The sequence below is a fragment of the Panthera uncia genome, chromosome C2, assembly GCF_023721935.1.
Source record: "Panthera uncia isolate 11264 chromosome C2, Puncia_PCG_1.0, whole genome shotgun sequence".
Lineage (NCBI taxonomy): Eukaryota > Metazoa > Chordata > Mammalia > Carnivora > Felidae > Panthera > Panthera uncia.
This window is the reverse complement of record NC_064810.1, coordinates 61064899-61090379: the sequence shown is the minus strand read 5'-3', so window position 1 is coordinate 61090379 and position 25481 is coordinate 61064899. Positions and strand designations below refer to the sequence as shown.

The 25481-nt window shown below is 36.6% G+C and overlaps 1 protein-coding gene and 1 pseudogene across 3 annotated transcripts in view; one reads left to right on the top strand and one right to left on the bottom strand.

Moving 5' to 3' along the window:
• LSAMP (limbic system associated membrane protein) overlaps positions 1–25481 on the top strand; it is a 651110-nt gene that overhangs the window by 396697 nt on the left and 228932 nt on the right. For all 3 annotated transcript variants that reach the window (XM_049628208.1, XM_049628207.1, XM_049628206.1), the window contains exon 3: positions 15959–16084. In XM_049628208.1, the coding sequence (XP_049484165.1) occupies positions 15959–16084 (126 nt within the window). The remainder of the gene's footprint in view (positions 1–15958; positions 16085–25481) is intronic.
• On the bottom strand, positions 1508–2410 carry LOC125920972 (glyceraldehyde-3-phosphate dehydrogenase-like; annotated as a pseudogene).

Here is a 25481-nt window from a genome sequence, read left to right as displayed (position 1 = left end):
CAAATTGAGGGAGATTGGTCAAATTTATCTGCAATACAGGCGGTAAATGAGGCCTGTGAAGATGTCTCTACTTTCCACTGTAAAAGTGTTCATGCTTTTGTAATTACAGATATAAATATTACCAGCATTTTTTTCATTATATCCTTATAGCACTTTTAATGGATCGTCAACATGGTCAAAATATCCCATAACTGCATTAATGGCAAATATATCTATTTTATATATATATACATGTGTATATATATGTATATATATATACACATGTATATATATAATGGATATATATGTGTATATACACATATATAATTATATATATATAATGGATATATATGTATATACACATATAATTATATATATATATATATAATGGATATATGTGTATATACACATATATAATTATATATATAATGGATATATGTGTATATATACATATATATAATGGATATATTATATATATATATATATAAATTATATATAATGAAATTGTGTAGAATATTATCCACATCCATTGAAATATGCTACCATGAACAAGAAAATAAAATGGACTCGCTGGCTTGAAGTTTATGCTAGCTGTGACAAAGTCAACTTGCTTTTAAATGTATATTGTTTTTCTCTCTTTTTTAAAAACAAATATATACATGGGGCGCCTGGGTGGCTTGGTCGGTTGGGCATCCGACTTCGGCTCACGTCATGATCTCGCAGTTTGTGGGATCGAGCCCTGCATCAGACTCTGTGCTGACAGCTCAGAGCCTGGAGCCTGCTTCAGATTCTGTGTCTCCCTGTCTTTCTGTTCTGCCCCTGCTCACACTCTGTGTCTCCCTCTCTCTCTCAAAAATAAATAAACATTAAAAATTTTTTTTAATTATGTATTTAAATCCAAGTTAGTTAACATACAGTATAGTATTGGTTTCAGGAGTAGAGCCCAGTGATTCAACATTTACTTATAATACCCAGTGCTCAATCCCAACAAGTGCCTTTCCTAATGGCCCTCTCCCATTTAGCCCACCCCCATCTCCCCTCCAGCAACCCTGAATTTGTTCTCTATATTTAAGGGTCTCTTACGGTTTGTCTCCTTCTGTTTTTTATCTTATTTTTCCTTCCCTTCCCCTATGTTCATCTGTTTTATTTCTTAAATTCCATGTATGAGTGTAATCATATATTTGTCTTTATCTGACTGACTTACTTAGTATATTATTTTCTAGTGTATTATATATGCATATATATATATATATATATATATGCATACACACACACACACACACACATATGTATACCACATCTTCTTTGTCCACTCATCAGCCTATGTACATTTGGGCTCATTCCATAATTTGGCTATTTTTTTTTTTTTGGCTGGATACAGTATACTTTATTGATGGCACATGGTAAGGTAGGGCTCCTCAAGGCCCTTCCCTTGTTCAAGGGTCTCTGGGATGGAAACTGGAGGTCAGGAGAGTGTATTGGGGAATGAGTTGGGGCGAGGAGTCCCCAGCAGCTAAAGGCCTCTCTCTTCCTCTTGCTCTTGCTGGGACTGGTGGACCAGGGGGCTCTTACTCCTTGGAAGCCATGTGGACCATAAAGTCCACCACCTGGTTGCTGTAGCCAAATTCATTGTCATACCAGGAAATGAGCTTGATGAAGTGGTCATTGAGAGCAATGCTAGCTCATGTTGAAGGTGGAAGAGTGGGGGTGTCACATAGCCCAAGATGCCCTTGAGGGGACCCTATGATGCCTGCTTCACTACCTTCTTGATGTCATCATATTTGGCAGCTTTCTCCAGGCAGCAGGTCAGATCCATGACAGATATGTTGGGGGTGGGGACACAGAAGGCCATGTCCGTGAGCTTCCCATTCAACACAAGGATGACCTTGCCCACAGCCTTGGAAGTGCCAGTAGAAACAAGGATGATGTTCTGGGAAGCCTCTCAGCCCTCATGCCACAGCTTCCCAGAGGGGCCATTCACAGTCTTCTGGGTGGTGATGATGTCATGGACTGTGGTCATGAATCCCTCCATGATGCCAAAGTTGTCATGGATGACCATGGCCAGAGGGGCCAGGCAGTTGGTGGTGCAGGAGGCATTGCTGACAATCCTGAGGGAGTTGTCACACTTCTCTTGGCTCACACCCATTAGAAACATGGGGGCATCAGCAGAAGGGGCCGAGATGATGACCCTCTTGGCTGCACCCTTCAAGTGAGCCCCAGCCTTGTCCATGGTGGTGATGACACCAGTGGACTCCACAACATATTCAGCACCAGCATCACTCCATTTGATATTGGCAGGATCTCGCTCCTAGAAGATAGTGAAGGGCTTTCCATTGATGACAAGTTTCCTGTTCTCAGCCTTGATTGTGCCATGGAATTTGCTGGGGGTGAAATCACACTGGAACATGGAAACCATGTAGTTGAGATCAATGATGGGGTCATTGATGGCAACAGTGTCTACTTTGCCAGAATTAAAAGCAGTCTTGGTGACTAGACTCCCAATACAGCCAAATCCATTAACTCAAGCCTTCACCACCATGTCTTGAGGACGCGGTTGGCACTGCACCAGAAGATACGGCTGTCTGTCAAACAGGGAGGAGCAGAGTAATTTGGCTATTGTTGATAGCACTGCTATAAACATTGGGGTGCATGTGCCCCTTCAAGTCAGCATTTTTGTATCCTTTAGATGCATTATTTGTAAAAATACCTCAAAACCAGAAAGCCAAATTCTTTATTATTATTATTAATTAATTATTAGTTTTAGAGAGAGAAAGAATAAGCAGGGGAAAGAGGGGCAGAGGGAGAGGGCAAGAAAATCTTAAGCAGGCTCCATGGCCAGCAGAGCTCAATCCCACGATCCTGGGACCATGACCTGAGCAGAAATCAAGAGTCAGACACTAAACCAACTGAGCTATCCAGGCACCCCCAAAAAGCCAAATTTTTAACCATGTAATAATTGAGCTAAAAAACTGAACTGAGTAATGCAGAGACAACAAACTTTGGTAAACCAGACTTCCGGGATCTCAACATAATCAGTGACATTTCCATCACTGTACTGAACACAAGTACCCACCTATCCAGACTTTCGTATCTGTAGTTGTGCCCTGGTCATCTTTGCAGCTGTTTAATTCAATCAATATACTAGCATCTCGTATCTCAGCAGTAGTTAATCTAGTCTTGAAATACCAAGATCTTCCTAGATCTTCTTGATCAGATGAACTGGTTATGAACTTGGTACTTTCTAGCTTTGTGACCTTGTCCAAAAGAATGAACCTTACTGAGTCTCAGTTATTCAACCAATATATGGGTGGGGGGGTGGTAGTAATAAAACTTGTCCAAGCCATCGCATTGGGATAGGTGTAGATCAAATAAGGCAAGTCATATATCAGAGTTTCATAAATTATATAATGTTATACTACTTCATATCATTTTTATTAAATATCTTTATTATTTTTATTATTTCTCTTCACTTTTCTGCTTGCTTATGTCTTTTTTCATTATTTAATGTTCCTTTGTCCCTCAAACAGAGGTCAAGGAAAGATAAAATGGAGACCTAACTCATATTCATCAACTCCAGGCTTTGTATTTCCTTCCTCCCCCAAATGCTGCATACCTATTTACCCCTCTGGAATTTTTAAGCCTACTTAGAATGGCAGGAAGTATTCTGTTTCTCCTAGTTATATTTAACATTTTTGATAATTACTGTATTTCCTACCATTATATATAATTTTTGAAAAATTATAATTGGCATGAATGTATTAATTAATTCACAATGGTAACTCTGTTTGTTTAGAAGGAATAATGTGAATACTCCATATTCAGTTCATAATTGTTCATGGTAAGCTTTGAACAAGGGCAATTCAAAGAAAGAAATTCTGAAAACCTCCTGTCAATCCTATTCTTTCTCTAAATATTCTATCTTCTGGGCCCTTGAGCAGTGGCAGGAAACAACTTTTATTATTTTCATTGTATTCAAGGCATGCTTTAGTTCACCCTAGTTGGTTTCTATTAGAATCTACCTCCTTCCCTACACGAAAAGAACACTATATGCCTTAAGCAACTAAAAAAAATAGAATTTAGGCTAGTAATACGGGCATGGAATCTTTAAGTTTAAGGGATTCTTACAAGCACCATATTTATTTCTACACATTTCTAATTCTCCAAATGGAATGAAGAAATGAGATGAACAGTAAACCATTTAAAAAATGTTAGTGTTAAGTATTATTATTTTTTCAGTAACCTTTTACTGGCACTTTTGTTGAAATAATAAAAACTGGCTGATCTAGGTCATAATTGTCATTGTTTTATCCTCTCCTCACCTCTGGTCATGCCTAGCACAGTGCCTTTATATGTTATAGTCTCTCAATAAATGTTGATTTGTATTATTCCTAAACATAATAGACATAAGATTGGTCTCTGAACTCTTTATACTTCTATGTTCTTTTAACTTATAGTTTATTTCTCTCTCATTTAAAATTCCTCTTTTGGGGCACCTGGCTGGCTCAGTTGTAAGAGCATGCAACTCTTGATCTCAGGGTCATGAGTTCAAGCCCCACATTGGGCATAGAGATTACTAAAAAAAAAAAAAAAAAATAGTTTAAAATCCTGTGATCTTTCTTTTTATGCTTATTTATTTTGAGAGAGAGAGAGATGGAGTGTGAGCAGGGGAGGGGCAGAGAGACAGGGAGACACAGAATCTGAAGCAGACTCCAGGCTCCGAGCTGTTAGAACAGAGACCAACACGGGGCAGTAACCCATGAACCGTGAGATCATGACCTGAGCTGAAGTCAGACACTTAATACTGAGCCACCCACGTGCCCCCTGTCCTCTTTTAATATACGGACTTATCTCTAATATTGTCTTATTGACTAAATAATTCATCCATAAGGTACAGGCAATTTTTTTCCCACATTTTTTAAAGAACACTAATGGAACACAGAAAAAATATATATATATTGGCTGCACATGATGTATTTTGTAGCTTTTAGGATATGTCATGGTTTAGGGCTGAATCTTTACAGGCTTTTCATGGAATACAGAGAGGCTTCTTTAGTAGATGCCAGGAATACCACCTGAGTTTTGAGTGCAAAGAGAGAAAAGATGCACTTCTTTTTTCTCTGCTAGAGTCTGTGGGTGCCATTTCTGAGCCCTTGGAATTCACCCAGTTGCTATTTGCTACCCACCCTAGGTAGCCTGATATTTTTGAACTTCCCTCTGCTCGATACCCCCATTTCTGCCAGATAACAAAACCATCTGCTGTGGTTGGACAGTATCTAAAGACTATTCTGTAAGTACCAGAAATGATAAAGTTCTTTTGTGAGGTAAAGGGAAGAAAGCAGATTCATTCCTCCCATCGACTGATTAAATCAGCGTCTGGATGTTTTCCCAGATTAGCAAAAATAAATATCCAAACAGCTGGAATCAGGGTCTGGGAATATGAAATTTTGGAGGAGCTGCTGACTTGTTGAGTAACTGCAGCCTCAGTGAACAGAATCAGGATAGTTCCATTTGCTCTTATTTAGCAAGGCAATGACCTGTACACGAGAACAGCCATTTGACATCCCACAGAGTATACATATTGCTGAAGCAGCAATAATGGATGCCCTTAGCTGGTCATGAATGCAAATGCTGGTGCCTGAATATTTTGTCCCCTTTCGAAACCAGCCCACACACTTAGATTCCAGGGTAATTCTGAGCTTTTAATAAATATAGAAAAATTCCAATGTAATGTACTTTCTATTTAGGTCTACTGGGAGCCTCAATCAGATGTAGATACCCATGCCACACATGTATCACCGTGGGTACACATCCACCACTAGGTGGTGTATAAGTGAGCTCATGGTATTTCTTTGTACAACGGCTACTGTGTTTGAGTTATTTAGAGCAGTCTGACCCAAATTAACACTCCCTTGATGTTGGCTACTGTCTGGATGTGTCATAGGGACTATTTTGGTGTAAGTCTCACTACCTGAGACAGTGACAGCAACTCATACGGCCCCTTGAGAATGTGATAATTTAGGGTTCAAAGGCCAAAGAGGAGGTCGTATCCAGCTTATTCCTTTGGCCAACACAGTAAGATGGCAGCCGCATCTCAGAGGAGTATGTTAAGTGAGACTTCAGGCTCTAACTTTAAGTTACATGTATAATTCAAGAATTGCTCCTGCCTGATTACAGGAGGATGGCTTTTTCTTGACTGCACATTGTTTCAGTATGTCATTTTCACAAGCTTCCTTGCTCCTATTTCTCTGACTTTACCACATTACCACTCATATGGTACTTGGCCTTGTTTTATATATACATTTTATCTTTTCCTCTAAATTTTTAGCATATTATCCCCCTTTCCTTAAGTTACTTTGTTCATCTTCTAATGCAAGCATAAATGCAGCATTTGTAATCACTCCTGGAAAAGAAATTTGAGTAACTGATATGTGTAATGAGTTTCTTCTACTTTAATATTCATCTGATACTCAAAGAAGCTATAGTTTCCACATTTTCCCTACTCACCCATGAAATTTGTGTTTAAAAGGAATCATGTTCCTGTAGAGCGCTCCTTTTCAAATACCTACTTCTGCGGCTGAATGTTCCTTGCTTTATAAATGGATTCTAGTAACAGTGAGAACTAATACCAGTGGAAAAGAAACTATCATTGCTGGTTGTTTTATTTGGCCAGAGTTAAGGCTTTAGAGACTCAAATTACAGACACAAAACACCTGGCAACATCTGCTGTCTATAAGAACAACAAATAAAAGAAGACCTCTCTTTTACTGAGGCTTACATTACAAATTATGTAACAGTGATAACATTTGATTTTGAGAGCTTTTCCTTAGGAGCCCAAGAGTTAAGCTTCTAAAACCTTTTTTTGTTTATGATTGTACACTTTCACATCTTTGTGTCGCTTTTTATTACAGGTATAAAATGTCTAGACATTGACTAAAGAGCTGAACATATTGGCATAGCTCTGCCCATTAGTAGATAAGAACTGGATACATATCTTTGGGGTGACTTTCTGTTAAAGCCAATATTAATGATTAATTATGAATTATAGTAATTACCTACACCTTCTGGCAATAATGGTGTCTGCAAAAATATAACTAGAATGCCATTAGCCATAGAAATGCATGAAATGTGTTATCATGTTATCTTAGGAAGAGTTAAGCCAACACTGCTTTATTAGCTGTATAATAGATAGCTACACTTATAGAGTCCCTTACAGTTTAAAAAACAAGTTTACATGAATTATTTTATTTGTCCCTAACAACAATCCTGTAATATTAACTATTATCAACTTTGCACATTACTTTCAATTACCAGATGAGGAAACTAAGTCTCAGGGAGATTTAAATAACTTGTCATTAATTTGTGTGTTCATTCGTTCAAAACTTGTTAAGCACATACAGTGTACCTCATGAGGAAAATTCAAAAGCAAATATCAGAGAATATGTGGTTGCCTTATGAGCCAGTGTCAGAGCAGGATCAAAATCCCTGGCTCTCAAACTGTGCTACATTTTCCAATCCTATCATCCATTCTGGAACCTACCACACCATGAAGCACAACATGCTTCACTGGCATTTTCAGAAGCAAAATGCCAGACTAGATGGATGTTTGATGTTTCACAAGATGTTATTAATATGTTATATTGTATATTTTTATTCTTATTGTTGAATTTTTGGATCATGCGATTAAAACCAAGTGCTGCTTAAAAAACATCCTGTAGATTTCTGAACGCAATTCTTATATAGATACACTATAAGTTTCCAGTGTGTTACATGTGCAAAAAATAGGGTGTAAGCTTCTATAGCCACACCAAAGAAGGTTAGAAATTGAGAAGTTGATAGTGTTATGTTTTTAACACCCCTTTACCACCATACACACAGTAATACATGCACCTTTCCCAAACTTCAAATAAGCAATAACTGATGAGACAAACTTAATAATTTGCACCATTAGGGATAACATTTTGAATTGAATACAAGTTATAAATGCTAATTATTTGAGGTTAGATAAATGAACCAACTGACCACTTTTATCCCTTCCTCTGGAATTGATTTATTGTCCTTCTTCTGGCTGGTCAGTTAGGGACTAAAGACAAAGGTATTGAAACACTCACAGCTAGAATTAGATGTTCTTTCAAACCTACAATTATTTTTAAAGCAATGTGTAATGACAGATAAGAGCCAATGCTATACATGCAACTCAGTTCATTTTGTGGAAACCCAAAGGAGTACCCAAGCACAAATGACAATTTACCTCTGAAAATGTCCCTCTTCAAAATTTCCCCTTATTATGACTACTTCCCAATTTGTAACAATTAGGATTCTTTGGCGTAAGCAACAGAAATTGACTGGCTAATTTGATGTAAAAAGTGGTGATTCTTTGGAAGAATATGGAATAGTTCCCAGGCTCAAAAGAAAAGCAGAAAATATCACCTTGGAAGGCACAGAAGCCATGCATCTCCAGGGATGCAAGTTGCAGACAGTAGTGAAAAATAATAGTCCTTTCAGGTGGCTGCCCTTTCATGATATGTATTAGGTAACTATTGCTGCTGAACAAACCAGTCAAAAATTCAGGGACGTAAAACAATAGTTATTTTTTATTTCTCACAAGTGTGCAAGTCAGCAGATCCAGACTGGGTTTCACTACATGTGACAATGTACCTTGAGTTGTCAGGTTCACAAAATAAAAATATAGGATTCCCAGTTACATTTGTAGTTTACATAAAATAATTGTTAGTATAAGTATGTCCCATGCAATGTTTGGAGCAATTATACTAAAAAAGTATCTGCTGTTTATATAAAATTCGTATTTAACAGGATGCCCTGTATTTTGTTTGGCAATCCCATTTGCCATCTCTCATCCTCCTTCTCCTAGGGCCACCAGGCTCAGATGGGTACATTCTTCTCATGCAAATGGCAGAGGCACAAGACCAAGTAAGTCCAATCGTGCCAACACTTCTCAAGACTCTGCTTGTATTCCCTATGCTTGTATCCTTGGCCAAAACAAGCAGCATGGTCCAGGGATGGAAAAGTGTCTGCTACCCAGTGAAGGAGGGGATAGGCATGGCAAAAGATTTGGATACAGGAAAGATTGAGAATTGGGGACATTAACAGAGTCTACCACAAGTTGAATCAGTTTCAACCTCTCTTGAGTCATTCCTTATAAAAACCAAGTTCCAGGGAGGGAGAGTCTAAGTGGCCCAGCTTTGGTCACATGCCCACTCCTTGGCCAAAGGAGAATAGGTCACTTGACTGACAGTCCCAACAAACCAATGGCAGTTGGTGGGAGGTGTTTTCTGCAAAGGAATACCAGGGTTGTCTTTCCAGACAGAAGAGGACATGGATTTTGGCAGATCACATGATATATGTCCACTCCACTATGTCCCTGAATTTGCCTGCATTTCCACATTGGACCAAACATAAGAGATGTGAGACTTACACAAAAGAGGAGAAGGGATGCATTGGAACCCAGAGAATTGTATAAATTATGTACAGGCATGTCTTGGTTCACAAAAGCCAAGGCACACCCTGGAGCCCTGGAGATATGGTAAAGTGGGTAAGGAAATTACAAGAAGAATGAGGAAGGGCAATAAAATCATGAGTGGCAGAGGCAGATTGACTGTGTCATAATCCTACTTAATACTGTTTCATTGCACAGCTGAAGGAATCCGTGTGTACAAGTGTACCTAGATGTTAGTATTATTTTAGAAACTGTCACTTAATTTGCAGTGCATGGAAAAAATGTACATTTCTTTAACACAGAATTTATATAGATTTCAGTGAAAGAATATCACCTATTTAATAATTCAGATTTAAAGTTACAACTATTAGGTGTGGCATATTTATTTATTTATTATTTTTTGCAGTGGAAACCTTGAGAATTCATTTGAATAATGAATTTCACTAGTGTCCTGAAAGCAGGGTATCTAAATTATGTTTTTTACTCAACATTTTAGGAGGTGTTTGTCTAATAAACAATTAATTTTGGAACTAGCAACACATAATAATAGTGTGGTGTCCAAAAGATTAATGACATATTTTAATGCACTTTCATAAAATTTCTTGGCATTATAAGTAGGTTTATATTTATATATTTCCCAGAAATATTGCTCTTGCCAGCTTGGTAGCACATGTAGGCTAATTCTGAAAGCCAAAACAATGTATACATTTTATATAATTTAACCAGAGGTATTGCGGAAATTGACTAAAAAACCACGGAGGATTAAAAAACCTAGTTAAAGCTCACACCATAAATGAACTCCAGATGATTTAAAGAGTGCAATAAAAAAAAGAAATAAACCATTGAAAGAGAAATAACAAATAGACAGAAGTATTTAACTGATTTTATGTTAAGAAAGAAACATCTATGCGCAAAAACACTAGAAGAAATCATAAAAAAAAGCTCACCAAAGAAATTTAAACCTTTTACAAGACAAAAATGTTCATAAAATTAAGAAGTTAAGAATGAATTGTGGAAACTGCAAACAATATGACAACAAAAGATCATTTCCCTAAGGTATACAGGCTGTCATTAATCAGTAAGAAAACAAAATAATCCAGAAAAATTAGAGAGATCCCTGAAACCGAATAGGTTGAAAACATCAAATAAATGGTTCATGACATTACATTTAGGAAAATATAATAAAAGACACTAATATCCTATGAATAAATATTGTTGGGGGTGATGCGTGAGTCAGTCAGTTGAACGTCCGACTCTTGATCTTGGCTCGGATCATGATCTCATGGTTGTGGGATTCAGCCCCACTTTGTGCATGGACCCCGTTTAAGATTCCCTCTCTCTCTTTCCCTCTGCCCCTCCCCTGCTTGCTGTCTCTCAAAAAAAGAAATGTTAGGGAATACTCCAGAAGAAAATAAAATAACTACGCAGAATATGTGAAGGCCCATGAGCATAAATCAATATTACAGTGGTTTTGATAAATAAACAACTTATGTTTACCAATGAAGATAAGATTATCTTGTTAAACAGTATTTCCTACAGTTGTCCTTACTGAGAATTAAAATAGAGCAAAAAATACTATTTGGAACCACTATTGCAAAGTGAATATGATCTAGAAGAAGACTTAAGTTTAGGAAATCTATAAACCTTAGGTTTTGATCTTAACTCTATAATTACTTAGCTGTGTGAGTTTTACCCATTTTGTCCCCGGTGTCTGCATCTATGAAATGGCGATAAAAAGAGAATACATCTTATTTCCCAGGATCTTTATAAAGATGTTAGGAGGTAATAGAATAAAGACCTTGCATTGCTCCTTTAATCTTATATTATCAGTAATGGTGTAAATGCAGACTGCATGAATGGCTATGGGAAACTAGAAAGGAACTATTAAACCATTAAACTAAAAAAAGTTATATGTATTTGTATATATCCACACAGGGGCGCCTGGGTGGCTCAGTCGGTTAAGCGACCGACTTTGGCTCAGGTCATGATCTCGAGGTCTGTGAGTTCGAGCCCCACATCGGGCTCTGTGCTGACAGCTCAGAGCCTGGAGCCTTTTTAAGATTCTGTGTCTCTCTCTCTGACCCTCCCCCGTTCATGCTCTGTCTCTGTCTCAAAAATAAATAAACATTAGAAAAAAAAATTTATATACATCCATACAAATATATATGAATGATTCCTCGTAGAAAAGAAAAAAGGAAGTTAAACCCTGAATACATCTATAATTCAAGAAGCTGGACACCAAATTTATCTCACTTCCTATATGTCTAACATACACAAATGTTTCTGTGCCCCATGGTTAATTTTGTTTTTTAATTAAGAGTCAAAAAAGTTGATAGTGAACAAGGTCATTAGAGGGGTAGCTAAAGAAATACTGATAAAAGCTGTATTTTACTGGCTCAAGATAAAAGGTTGCTCCTTTCTGATAAAAATTCAATGAGATGACTTACTTGAGCTCAGAAAAGTTTGGGGGCAGGCAGGGATTTTCATTAATTTCTTTTTTCAAACACCCTGTGAGTGCCTACCATGTTCTAAGTGCCATGGTCTATGCAATTCACTGGTCAGGAAAACCAAGGACTTCTCATCTGCGTCTTTCAGTTTAGTGACAGGTACAGGTAAGTAATCCAGCAATGACGATTCAGGGCCATGGTAGAGAAATATAGGGCACAATGTGAGAACATAGGAGTGATGCTTCACTCAATAAGAAGTCAGGAGTGGGGTAGGGGTAGGAATGGTGGTAAATGACAGAATAGTCTTCCTGGAAAAAGCGAGAAAACAGGATGACAAGTTGAAACCTGAAGGAAGAAAGGGGTTGACCTCATGAAGGGCTGGAAGAAGAATATTCCATGTAGAAAAAATAGAATGTTAAATGCCTTGGGGTAAATAAGCATAGTATATTCTAGGAACCAAAATTATTTGATCTGACTGGATGATACAATGAAAAGGGGGTAATACATAAGTCTAGAGAGCTAACCGGGGGCCAACCATGGCTTGTGAATTCATGTTAGGAAGTTTGGATTTATCTTGAGGGCAATGAGATTAATCAGAGAATATTATACTCACATTTGCAATTTATGAAAAAAAAAAAAACTTATTTCAGTGTGATGAATGAATGACAGTGAGCCTGAGGAAAGGAAGGCTAGAGGCAAAGAAATTCATTATAATGCTCTTGCAGAATCTAACAAAAAAAAAAAAAAAAAAAAAAGTTTATGGCTCTGGGAATAGGGATTGGGAATAATGAGTGAATCTGAGAGAGATTTAAAAGGCATAAGTCACAGAACTCAGGATCCTTTTTATATGGGGTAGTAAAGGAAAGAGAGCAGTCAAGGAAGATAACACTTTTTTTGCTTGGGCAACTGTTTGCATGATGACACCATTCCCCGAGATAGTGAACAAGACTACAAGTGTCACGTAGGAAGGAAGATGATAATTTTGGTTCTGAGTATGTTGAATCTTGAGTATCTGTGATGTATTTGATGAAAATTTAGAATGGTCCATTGGAACGTAAGTGTAAAAGTTATGAGAAAAATCTGAGCTGCAGATACTGATTTGGGAGTCATACATACTATGGCCTTAGTTTCTGAACTTAGACAATAGATAATATCATTCACAGTGAGTTATATGAAGGAAGAGAACAGTGATCAAACTTTAGAAATACAGATATTTAAGGAACAGGACAAAGTAAGCCCAAAAGCTAAACTGGAAAGGTTGGCCAGAGAGGTAAGATGAAAAACAGTTGAATCTGGCATCTTAGAAAATAAAAGAATGGAAGAAGGTAGTTATGGTCAACAAAATCAAATACTCCTGAGAAAAATAGGATAATAACAAAATTGTTCATAGGACCTAGAAACTCCATGGTTCAAATTGGTGAGCTTCCTGAGAGCAGTTTTTTTTGGAGGTTAAAGAATCCAGATTGCACCGTAGGTTGAAGTGTGAATGGGAGATGAAGATGTAATGTAGAACAAGTCTTTCAAGATATTTGGAGACAGAGAGTTTGAAAGTAAGATGGTAACATAGAATTTAGGGAGGTATTTATTTCTGGAACAAATGACTACATCAGATATAAATGCTATGGGAAGAAGCTGGTACAATGTACAAAGAAGTGGAAGATAAGCAATGGAGTGAAACCCATTGGTAGTGACCCCGAGGAAAGTGAAATTCAATGTCAACGTGATTACATTTCTGACTATTGAACACAAACACTTTCTGAGTCTCCAGGATCTGAGATCTAGGACCTGAACATATTGCCCTTAGTTAAAAGAAACAGAGGATCCTGGGTGCCATAAAAAAACAAAGTCCTTGGATATATATTCCTCTTACAAAATGAGAGAAAATTATGAGTAAATTTTATCATAGGTAATAATTCTCTGGGAACCTGACCACTGGAGATCTTTTCTGTTCTGTAAATTCGCATGTTTTTATATTAGGAATATAAAGTCTCCCCTCTACATTTTTCTTATGAAAACACATTTGTATTTCTTCTTTCTATTCTGTGGCCTGTCTTGCAATTCAGAATTAACCACAAATTGAGTAATATGAGCTCATATAATTATTACATAGCTTCCTGTTGCAGATTTTAGATTGTAGAGGAAGATTCCTAGGATGTCTAAATTGTATTCTTGAACACCATCATTGATTTATAGTTCATTGTACTTTTTCTGAAAATGTTCAGAACACTGGCTTATTCAGCTGGGAATTAAAAACTATAAATATTAAACAACAACACAATTGGACATTCTGGAGCCCCAAGTTCTAAGCCCAGCCATATTTCTTGATGGGATTGCCCTTGACAAGTCATTATTTCTCTCTGTGCCTCATCTTCTTCCTTAAAAACTGGGTATAACCTTTTAGGTCTTCATTGTAAAAGTCTGGGAAGGTATATTGCAAGTCAATGTGTGAATACAAGAGAAAGATCCATTAACCCCAGTAGATAAAAGAGAAATAGAAATCCTATAAATACATACTGCTAAATAATGGGAATCAACTACATTCCATTTCTGCCATTGGGTTTGATTTAGAACTACTGGTTTCTACCCAGAAGCCCTGTAAGATGCCATTGTGGGAGAAATGCTAAGGTCATGAGTCCTCCTCCCACTTCCTCCTTGTGGCTCTGTGACCTGGTCAGTTGCCCAAGTCCCATCAGTGTCTCCTAACAGAGATCTGCAGCAATCACATGGTTGTCAGACAGCAGTCTCTACAGGCAGAAAATGTTACTGTTTTATTTGTCACCACAGGGCAGGAAGAGAGAGAAAATAAGATTCTTTTATTATTGAACCCCTTAATGCTGTCTTGTTCTCCTCCCTCCCTCTGACACATACTTTCTTAGGGACTGCATAAGCAACTAAGAGTAAAAAAAAAAAAAAAAAAAAAAAAAAAAGGAAAATCACAGTCAAACCATAAACTCTGCTATTTGTAATCAGTGCATAACCTCTGTGATGAAATTTGTGAGTAATTCACTTTCCACTTAAGCCTACCAATATGAGATCTAATGTTGCCGCCCTGAACACTAATGAAGGAAGTCAGACGGCAGTACAGCTAGCCCTCGGGGACTCATTTCTCACACCACCAAAAAGTAATTTCCGTCATTTTCAGCCATCTGGTAGCCTGGATTGTGAAGTTGAAGTTTCATTCAAGTATTGCTTAAGAGTGTGGGCCCTGGAGTCTTCTTAGATTCAAATCTGTTTTCTGCTTCTCACCTGGCTCCATCTATATTTCAGTTTCTCACCTGTAAATAAAATGCTCATAGGATATCATTTCTTTATTATAATGAGTTACCAATATAATACTTGAAAAGTACTCTGCATAGAGCCTTACATATAGTAAATGCTTAAAGTTACCTATTATTAAATTGTTAGTAATAGTGGTGGTGAAAGTATTAGGGGTAATATTATTTTTTGTAGTATCTGTGACATAGGCCTTATTAATTCAGTTTTTAGGCTCTAATGTGCGTTATCTAGCCTGTTCACATACCAAGGTGATATTTAGACACTTTCTATTGTGATTAAATGTTGGTTTCCTCATGTGGCTAGATTGTAAGTAAACAGGTGTTGCCACATCGTAATAACACAACTATGCAACTCATACTAAATAACACTTTTCCTTTTCCTGACATTTGGAGGTAAGAATGCACTATATTCATTTGATATACATAAGGAAATAAATGTAGGCAGGCACCATTCAGTGATAAGAAAAAATTATTAATATGCTAAAAATGTGCACACTAATAATTAAATAAAGTCTATTCTAATGAAAAAAGAGATAATACATTTTCACTATACTCCTCTGTGAAATTCCTACAATACTTGGTCATAGTGGAGAGTTTCTTCTAGTAGTAAGACCCATGCTTTTCATCTGCTGAGTCTCTAAAGAGGTCATAAAGCATCCTGGCTTCTTAACATAAAAATTCAAATGGTTCAAGTCATAAAAGCATCTAGCTCAAGTTTGTTATTTCCAGTGGCATGGACCAGTGCTTCAAACATGGGGTTTTACTGGCATGGTTACATATTCCATTTACTTTTGTCTTTGCAGTTCCACCAAAGATCTCCAACATCTCTTCAGATGTCACTGTGAATGAGGGCAGCAATGTGACCCTGGTCTGCATGGCCAATGGCCGCCCTGAGCCTGTGATCACCTGGAGACACCTTACACCAACTGGTAAGCAGCCCTCTAGCCTTCAAGATACCACACATTATTTAACATATCTTTGGGCTTCTGAGATTCCATTGGGTCAGAAAGGCAAGCATGTATCTGGTTATTAAAGCACTAGTAGAATTGCAATAGGACTTATATAGGGTCCTCCCTGGTCTTTGCTAATGTGTTCATCTCTATAAAGTCTACAACCATTTCTTATTTCATTTTTAATAGAACATCACCTCAAGGCAACAAATACGGAAGAATTAAATGCATTAAATGACTTAGTATTATGTCTAAAATGTAGGCCAATTTTGTGCTTGAGTGTCTTGGGGCAATGTTTTGTATGAATTAGATTTAACTAGTCCTTTGCATGTTTGTTTGTTTGTTTCGCTGTTAACTATGGTTTCCTTAACTAAGGTTCCTAAACCTTAACTATGGTTTCCTAATATGTAGCACCTTGTGAAGAAACCTTTCAGGAATAATACAAAATTGTTAGTGACTTCTGATGTCGTCTCCCTGGCATCTGGTTCTGTGAGGGGCATCAGGCATGGACTAAGCTGCATGAGCTCATTATGGGTCCCTACCTATTAATGCAAATTCAGTCAAAGTCAGAAAAATTATTTCCCAGGAATGTCTTCTGCATCCTCCCCTCCCGTTCCAGCACCATCACCATCACCATAACTGAATTTTCGGTCTCTGCTGCTTCTTGAACTTCACTTAAATATTATATCAAATTACTTGGGTCCACTGCATGCATACTTTCCTGCTCTACAGATTACAATTTCTTATATGCAATGCCATGGTTTTGTAAATGACACAGTCTTTGTAGAATAAAGCCTGCTATTTAATTTCTCAGAAAGAGGGGCTATGGATCAATTATTCTTATAAAATGTAATTTATTTTGATAGATAGTCCTCAATTTTAATTGATTTATATCTGACATTCTCTTAAAATTTCCTCATATAAGTATTTAGAGTTCACAACAAAGTCATTTTGGAATGAAAAACTCTAAAAAATTGTGCAAAGCAAGACATACATGGAAACTATCCTGAGGTATTTCTAAAAGGCCAGGATAGTGTTCGCCTAAAGCATCTTTGAAAACTGTATTTTGTGGTTGAGAATACAGGCCTCCATGTCATGTTAGGTCTCAAACTAATTTTTCAAGTGAATTTGGACTAGCCTATGGAATGGTCTCCTTTTTTGACAGCTATTCTTATCAAAGGCTTGCTTCTATTAAGGGAACGTCACTCAAAACCCACCTTAATTGTTAATGCATGCAACTTGTCATTTATTGACAATATATAAGAGCAATAAATGAGGCATTTATTTGGAAGATCAAACTCATTTCCGTTCAGACCCATTTTATACTTCACATGGAAAAAATGCATATGGAAGATTGTCTTAAGGGTGAACCTCTGGATATCACACACCTTTCCCTTGGGTTAAATTAAACATCCAGAGCACATTCGGCCTGGACTGAAGTATCTTATGCCCCAATCCCACACCACCTACTCCTTTCTGGTATAGAATTGCTTTGACTGAATGGCAATTTGGTCCTTTCTGGTATAGAATTGCTTTGACTGAATGACAATTTGGTATAAAGCTATTGGCCCATATTTAAAGATGTTATACAAGGTATCAATTGAAATCATTGAATTTACTATAATGTTATTTTGAGAGATTGTTCATTTTATTACATAGTTTTCCTTTTGGAAAATATCCCATGAGGAAATTCCTCTTACCTATTTCTATTGCCTTTTTTCTAAGCAATGGTTGGTTTTCTATGAATGAACTCCCTAAATTTTTATAAATGATTAAGAGTTCATGGAATTGACTGTTACTAAACTTAGAGCCAAATTTATTTTGCCCATTTGTAAAAGAATATAGGAAATCATATATAAATTGCATGTTAATGAAGAGGATTTTAAACAAACTGTGTGGGATTTTATGGCATCAAATTCATGTACAGACCATTCTCTTGCTTTCCTCTCGTTTTATTGTCTCACCTTTTCTAATTAATTTAAATATCTATATAAATATATTACTTATACCCTCCTATTTTTTTGTGGAACAAGTGGTAGAAAGAAGAAGTGAAGGAAGATAGATTATATTCAACTTATAATCAAGAAATGAATTACATTAATAAAAAGACTATTGCTTTTTTGTGTACTACTGACTACGAAGTAGTTGGGTTTTTTCATTTTTATTTTTATTTTGTCTTTGGGGAGAAATGCTATTCATGACCAGAACCCAAAGATGTATTCTTTTTTATCCTTTGAGCTCAGAAAAATAATGAGATAGAATCAGAGTTTCAAGATTTTTCCGTGCTGGGCCTAGCAGTTTAGATCTTCATCTCTAACTCTAGTAACCTTTTTAATGATAGTGAATATCTTATTTGAATCCTGAATAACCATGGTTATCCATGGTGTTTAAAAGTCAACAAAACACCATATCTTCCCATGTAAATATAGCATTTACATACACTCAGAGATCCCTAGAGATTTCAAAATCAGCTTGAAAAATAGGTATACTCATAGGGATTTCCAATAGTAAGGCCAGGGGATCAGCAAACTACAGTCTGTGGGCCAAATACAGCCTGCCCCACTTTTGTACTGCCTAGAGCTAAAAATAGGTTTTAGATGATTAAATGTTGGAAAAATATAAAAAGAATAATTCTGTTTTCTGACATGCAAAAATTTAATATTCATATTTGGGCATCCATAAAGTTTTATTGAAATACACCCATGCTTATTCATTTTCTTCTTGTCTATGGCTGCTTTTGTTCAAAAACGGAATAGTTGAGTAGTTATAACAAAGATGGCTGGGCTTACAAACCCTAAAATATTTTCTATCTGGCCCTTTACAAAAGTTTGCAGACTGTTGCTCAAGACTATTGCTTGGGGCATAGGACAAGGATTTTCTGCACCAATTTATGACCCCATGACGCTCTGGGGATATCCTCTATTAAGTTCCTAAATACATCTCAAGGGAAAGAACCTTATTCTTCTGTAAGCCTTTATCTAGGCCCTGTCTGTAGGTCAAATTCTCTTATGTCACATGCAAAACTAGCTCCCTGCTGCATTCACAGACTCAAGGGCAAACTCCAATTTCCCTTCTAAAGAGTATTAATTTGTAGGCCCACTCTTTCATCTCTTTACATCTGACCTAAATAACCACCTGATCATAATCATATTCCTGCTAACAGGAGAGAAAATTTTCCTTTACTGTTCTACAAAGGAAACTAGGGTTTTTTTGTGGGGGGTTGGATTTTTTTGGTTTTATGTGGGTTTTCCCCTACTTTCCAAGATTTGGAAACAGGCAGTGATCCTTTTCAGTCTATAACATGAAACCTTTCTTGGAGACACTCAAGGAAGAAGCTCTGCCCTGTGTGACAGTAAAACTGTCTGCAACCCGTGGCCGTGTGAGCAAAAAAAAATCTAGTAGCTTTGTTCAATTATTAATTGTACCTTCAACAGTATAGAGTGTGACTGCCTTGCAGAGGAAATGTACCTGTAATTAGCTCGACCCCATAGGGGCATCGAGCTATGAAAGGGGGAAGAATCCAAGCAGGGTTCACATGTACCTGATTGCCTGTCATTTGATGACATAAGGGGGAGAAAAGGAAGAGGGTGAAAGGTGTATTTTTATGAAGACTATTTATTGCCTCTTAATTTAGTTTTTTTTTTTTTAAATTTGGTCACACCATTTTGTTTCTCTTTATTCTGACATTTGAAATTTATTTTTCAAATATGCTGCAAGTGTTTTTAAAGAGGGAAGTTTAAAGAATGGTAAATCTTTTCATATATACAGAATCAAAACATATACCTGACTTAGAAGGATGAGAAAGTGGTTGATGAATTCCATGGTTGCCTTTCTTATGCTTCCGACTTCTTAATTTTTCCATTCTCTCCAGTTATTCTGTATAGTCAAAATGATACGCCACGTATGTGGTTGTTAAATGTGACCTATTTTCTCCCTTAATTAAGTTAGACTTTCATAATCCTGTAACTCCCAGAGGGCAATTGCACCGTAACATGTATTTTCTATGGAGTGTTTGATCTCCCTTCTGTGAGTAATGCTGTTCCCATCTTCATTTAACTTTGTTTCTACATCTTTCTTCTCACATTCCAGAGGAAGTCCCTTTCTCAACTGTACCTCATGTGGTATCAGGGTTTCCCAGGGTTACAGAAGGAGTTTCTATGCATTTTGTTTCTACAAAGGGTTTTTTTGCATCCTCAATAGCTTTCTATACCCGCCAAACTCAGCCACACTGAGGACTTAGTCCTTCAGGCTGAGAACAAATTAGCAGGTGCTGTAAAAATTCTCTTGTCCAAGCCAAAAGCCAGATTTGACATTAATACAGAATATAAAAATCTTTCTTAAGAAATATTTTGTTTTTTGATAGGGTAGGTGGGAAAATTCGTACTGGAAGCCGATAAGAGACCTGCAGGGAGTCTGGAATCCCATTTCTTATTGGATGTTGGTTTTTACACTTGGTCAGAGATTCCCAAATTTGAATCCTTGCCTGGTGATACTCTTGAACTCCATTAATGCTCTAGCTCTGTCTGTCTTCTAATATTATAGGTTAACCAATTATTAATATATGTAGCTTAGACCCTGCCTTCATGGGTTTGAGAGTACTATGCAATGTTTAACTAAACTCATTTCTTTAAGCTGATTTCCAGAAGTACATGTTACAAGTAACATCAGCTCTTTTTAGTTAGCACACCAGAATTAGCATGACTTCATATTTCACACAGAGAACATATCTACAGTTCAAGTTTGAGGAAATTCTTTCTCTGGGGTTTTCTTGTATGGACCTTCCAAAAGATTCTTTGAGTTAATCTTGGTAGTATATGGATGTGGAAGAATCAAACCAGTGACTTTGCTCTTGACCAGATAGTGATAATTTAAGTGAAAATAATGATTCAAGCTATTATTTTGATTGTATTCATTTGTTTCTTGCATTTAAACAGTCAATTTTCCCTTTACAAAGAGCAGAAAAATAAATAAAAAATCTTTCTCTGTTTTCTTTTCAATATCTTACTTGTATATCAGTTTTAAAGTATGTTACCCATCAACACAGAATATCTAGATTAATCTTGATATCCATCTCACAATTTGTACTTTTGGCAAAAAATATTCATAAAACTCTCACTTTGTAAAAGGACAAAATGAAGAGAGAGATAGACATGGTCCGTGCACAAATGGAGTTTACAGTTCAACAAGAAAGCAGAGCACTAAACTAATAATTGCATGAATAACCACTTAATTAGATTTTTACAATATAAAGAAAAATTATAGCATTCAATAAGACTATAAAACAGGGCCATATAGCAAAATCTGCAAAGCCAGCAAAGCTCCCCTCAGGGGAGCTTATGCTGAGACCTTAAGGGTGAATGCAACCTGACCAAGAAAAAAAGGGGGTGACAAATATCCCAGGCAGAGAAGAGAGCATATATAATAATTCATTTAGGAATCCAGGCAAGCATATTTATGTGAAACCATGATGTTAGTTTTTTTTATACTAATGTTTTTTCTTTAAGCATATATATATTTTTTACTTTTAAAACTATTCCTGTTTTCTCTTTCAAAGAGCAGAAAAAATAAACAGAAATCTTCCTATATTTTATTTCCAGTACCTTACTTGTGCATTGGTTTTAAATATACAAAGTAGTATATACTGGTGTATATACATGTTCCCAGTGTAGCAGGTATACAAGCAGTTATTTATGTGTGTGAATGTCTTAAATTTAGGTAAGAAACAAATTCTTTGCCCATGCAGGTGATTCCGTAATAGCCTAATCAAGTAAATACAAATTTTTTCTCAGTAGCCTTAAAACAATTGGGTAATTTAGAAAATGAAGACTCTAAACTGTAACCACATGATCACTGGCCTCCAGTAATAACTGGAAAGACTCATAATAACTGACACTGGCAACCTTTAAACCATGGGAAGATCTCTACAATCAGATATGCTGGCCATTCTGATAGTGTCGGACAAATGCTGTACCACCACCTCAGCACCCCAGTCTTACCCTACCTGGATTTGTCATCATATGCCCAGCGTACTCTTCCTGAAGAGAAATGAACCACCCTAGATGTGTTCTTGGAGGACTAGCTTGGATTTGAATGCTCCAGGACATTTGGAAGCATGGGTTATGAAGGGATAGGTAGCTTAACCACAAACTTTGCACATGATCTAGGAGAACAGAAATAGAGTCCACATCTCTCAAACTCTCGCCATTTCATATATTTGTTGCCATTATTCCAAACAGTCTGTTTTACAATTTAATAGATATAAAAATAGAATTTGTCCAAAGTTATTATGAGAATTAAGAGAACATGTAAGTAAAGTTCTTAGTACAGTGTCAGATATTATTGGTATTATTTTTATTTATTTTAATTATTAGTTATCTATATATATCAGCTTTATGTAGTGGTAATTTGGAGGGAGACTGGCAATTTGAACACAACCTCAATCCCATCTTGATCCATTCAAACACAACAATTGAGATTTTTTTTTAATGCTCTTTCTCATCAAAATTGGTCTTAATATTTTATATCTCATATTGTGTTACATTACATTGCATCAACATACCAGTTGTGGTGTTCCTTTTTTCAAAAGGACATGACCATATCTTATTAGGGAAAGATTTTCTAGCATGCCTTATTGATGTCTTCATTCTTCTCCTGGGGACAGTTTTCCTAGGGTCTGGCTATATAATGGCAAATACCTTATTTGCTGTAGCTATATAGAACCTATACCTTGTGAATTACAATGCTTATTATTTTTTTTTTACAAAACTCTTGTTACAGGTGATGATTATACCATAACACCAGAAAAAAAAAAGAAAAAGAAAAAGATCTACAGTGTTCAGGATTAAGCTATTGAAAGTAACAGCAAGGCTGCACAATAAAAACAAAACAAAAGAAAACAGTAAATTATAGTTGGGGGAAGCATATTAAAATGATCAGAGTAATCATAAAATTGTTGAAATGGGCAGATATTAGTATGGTGAAATTCATCAAGATAAGTGTAGGTTGATTTACTTGGGAGCCAAACAAACTGCTATAGAAGAGCAGACAATAGGACTGGCATTGTATTTGATAAGGCTTACTTATCCAAGAAAAAGTCAGGGTAAGTTGTATAATTAACTTTGGAATCTTGACTGTGAATGTCAGCTAGAGTCTATCCTAAGATCCCTCACGAAGTGTCAGAGTCTGACTGATTTAGGTCCTTGCCAAGACTGGCAATCCTAGGTCCCAAGAATCAAGGCATTTACCCCAGGTGGTCAGAAGCAGAGAGGTCAGAGGACAAGTTCAAAGAGATGCTAAAGGTAAGAGATACAAATTGTCTAAGCCAGAAACTTGAGAGTGATCCTAGACTCTTTCTCTTTCTTTTCCCCATCAATAACTCATTTGACACATTGTTTTGATTCTACCTCCTTATTGGCTATCAATCCATTCCTCTTTCCCCATTGTCATTGTTACAATATAGATAAGCCAACATTTTTCTTACCTGAATTTCAGTAGTTTTCCAGTTGGACCCCTTGCTACTAGACATTTCCCCCTAAAACACTATTTCTAAATGTAAAATTGGTCAAGTTAGTTTTCCTACCTAATTTCCAAATATTCCAATGCCTTTGGGATAAAGTTCAAACTACTTAGCATAGCCTTAAAGCCCTTCATCCAATTTCTCCTATGACTAGGATGGGGCCTGAAATTCTGCCTATCTAACAAACACCCAGGTGTAATATCGTTGCTGCAAGTCCATGCACCCCGTGTTAAGCATCATCTTGGATTTTGAGATCAAAATAAATTGGAAGATACTGGAATGTATAATAACCTAGCACAGAGAAACACCTAGGTAAGTCCCACAATGTATGCACTATTCACCAAATATTGTTACAATGTTTTATATTTTAAGTTCTCTGTTCCACCCCAGAAATTCAGACATGATTCAGAGAATAATAAAAATCTCTGTAGTCTTGAGAAATAGGATTGATCCTTGCCTATCAAGGTTGGACCATGATCAGCATTATATTGGAGCTTTATAGAAATGTAGAATATTGGGCCCTATTCCAGACCCACTGAATCAGGATCTGCATTTTATCAAGATCCCCTGGTGGTTTGTGTGCACATTAAACTTTGAAAAGCCCTAGACTAGTGGTGAAGAGTCTTTCTTTGTATGCAGAAAAAGCTTCTTTCCTAAATACATAAAGTGTAGAAATGAAAGAACTTTCCCCACTTTCCTACAAATTAGTAACCCTAAATTTCACCCATTTCTTTCTTCTCTCCAAATGTATTTCTACCAAGAAACCAGGGGAAAAAATGATGTAGGAGCAAGGGTGGTGTTAACAATACTGAGCCATTGAATATTTATCACTTGTAAAGGAGAGTATCTGATGCTTTACCTACCCTATCTGATGCTGCTAAATATTGCAGGAAAATGTAGCCTGGTAGATGAAGAAATACTGCCTGAATGACAGGAGCCGCTTTTCTTATCATTTTTTATAATGGCTTTATCTGCAAAATGTGGACAATATTATGTGCCCTGCCCGCCTCCTGCTGTTGCTTTGGGGGATCAAATGAGATCATGAATATGAAAGTAGTTTGAAAAGTGTAAGTTTCTCCACAAATGTAAGCAATTAAGAGAAAGAGTGAAGTGGTGGAAAGAATGAATACAGAATTTAGAGTCAGAAAATCCTGGTTCAGGTCTCTGCTCTCTACCATTTACTTTTTGGGGGGTTGTTAGGTAAGTCGTTTAAGCTCTCTGCTTTCCATCCATAAAATATAAATATAATGCTTGCTCACCTGCCAGAATTCATATGTTTTCTCCAGTGATATAATGTATATTGAAATAATTTATTAATGATAAAGCATTATTCAACTGCTGGTTGTTATGACTGTTATCGTAGATTCTGCAAGGCAAAATACTGACTTTAAATTACAGTAGTCATTTTTGTTATTATTTGGATAGTAGAAAGGACTAACTGCAAGAATATGAAGCACTCTATTTGACAAAAATAAGTAATAAAACCGGAGTCTCTAGATAGTCTAAAGCAATGGTTCTCAGACTGTGGTCCCTAAACCAGCAGCATCAGCGTCACCTAGGAACTTGTTAGAACTGCAAATTATCAGACCACCCCCCCGCAACACCAGACCTACATGAATCAGAAAATCTAACCCTAGTGATTTGTAGCTTAACAAGCCCTCCAGGTGATTCTGAGGCACAATAAACTTTGAGAACTCCTACACTAAAAATATGCCTTGAGATAGGACTGTATGCTATTTTTTACCAAGCATAAGTAACTTGAGATTCTTTCTGTGTGATAATAAATCAATAAGGAATGTTTTGACGACCTGGGGTGTGTGCGTGTGTGTGTGTGTGTCTGTGTGTGTGTTGTAAGTATGG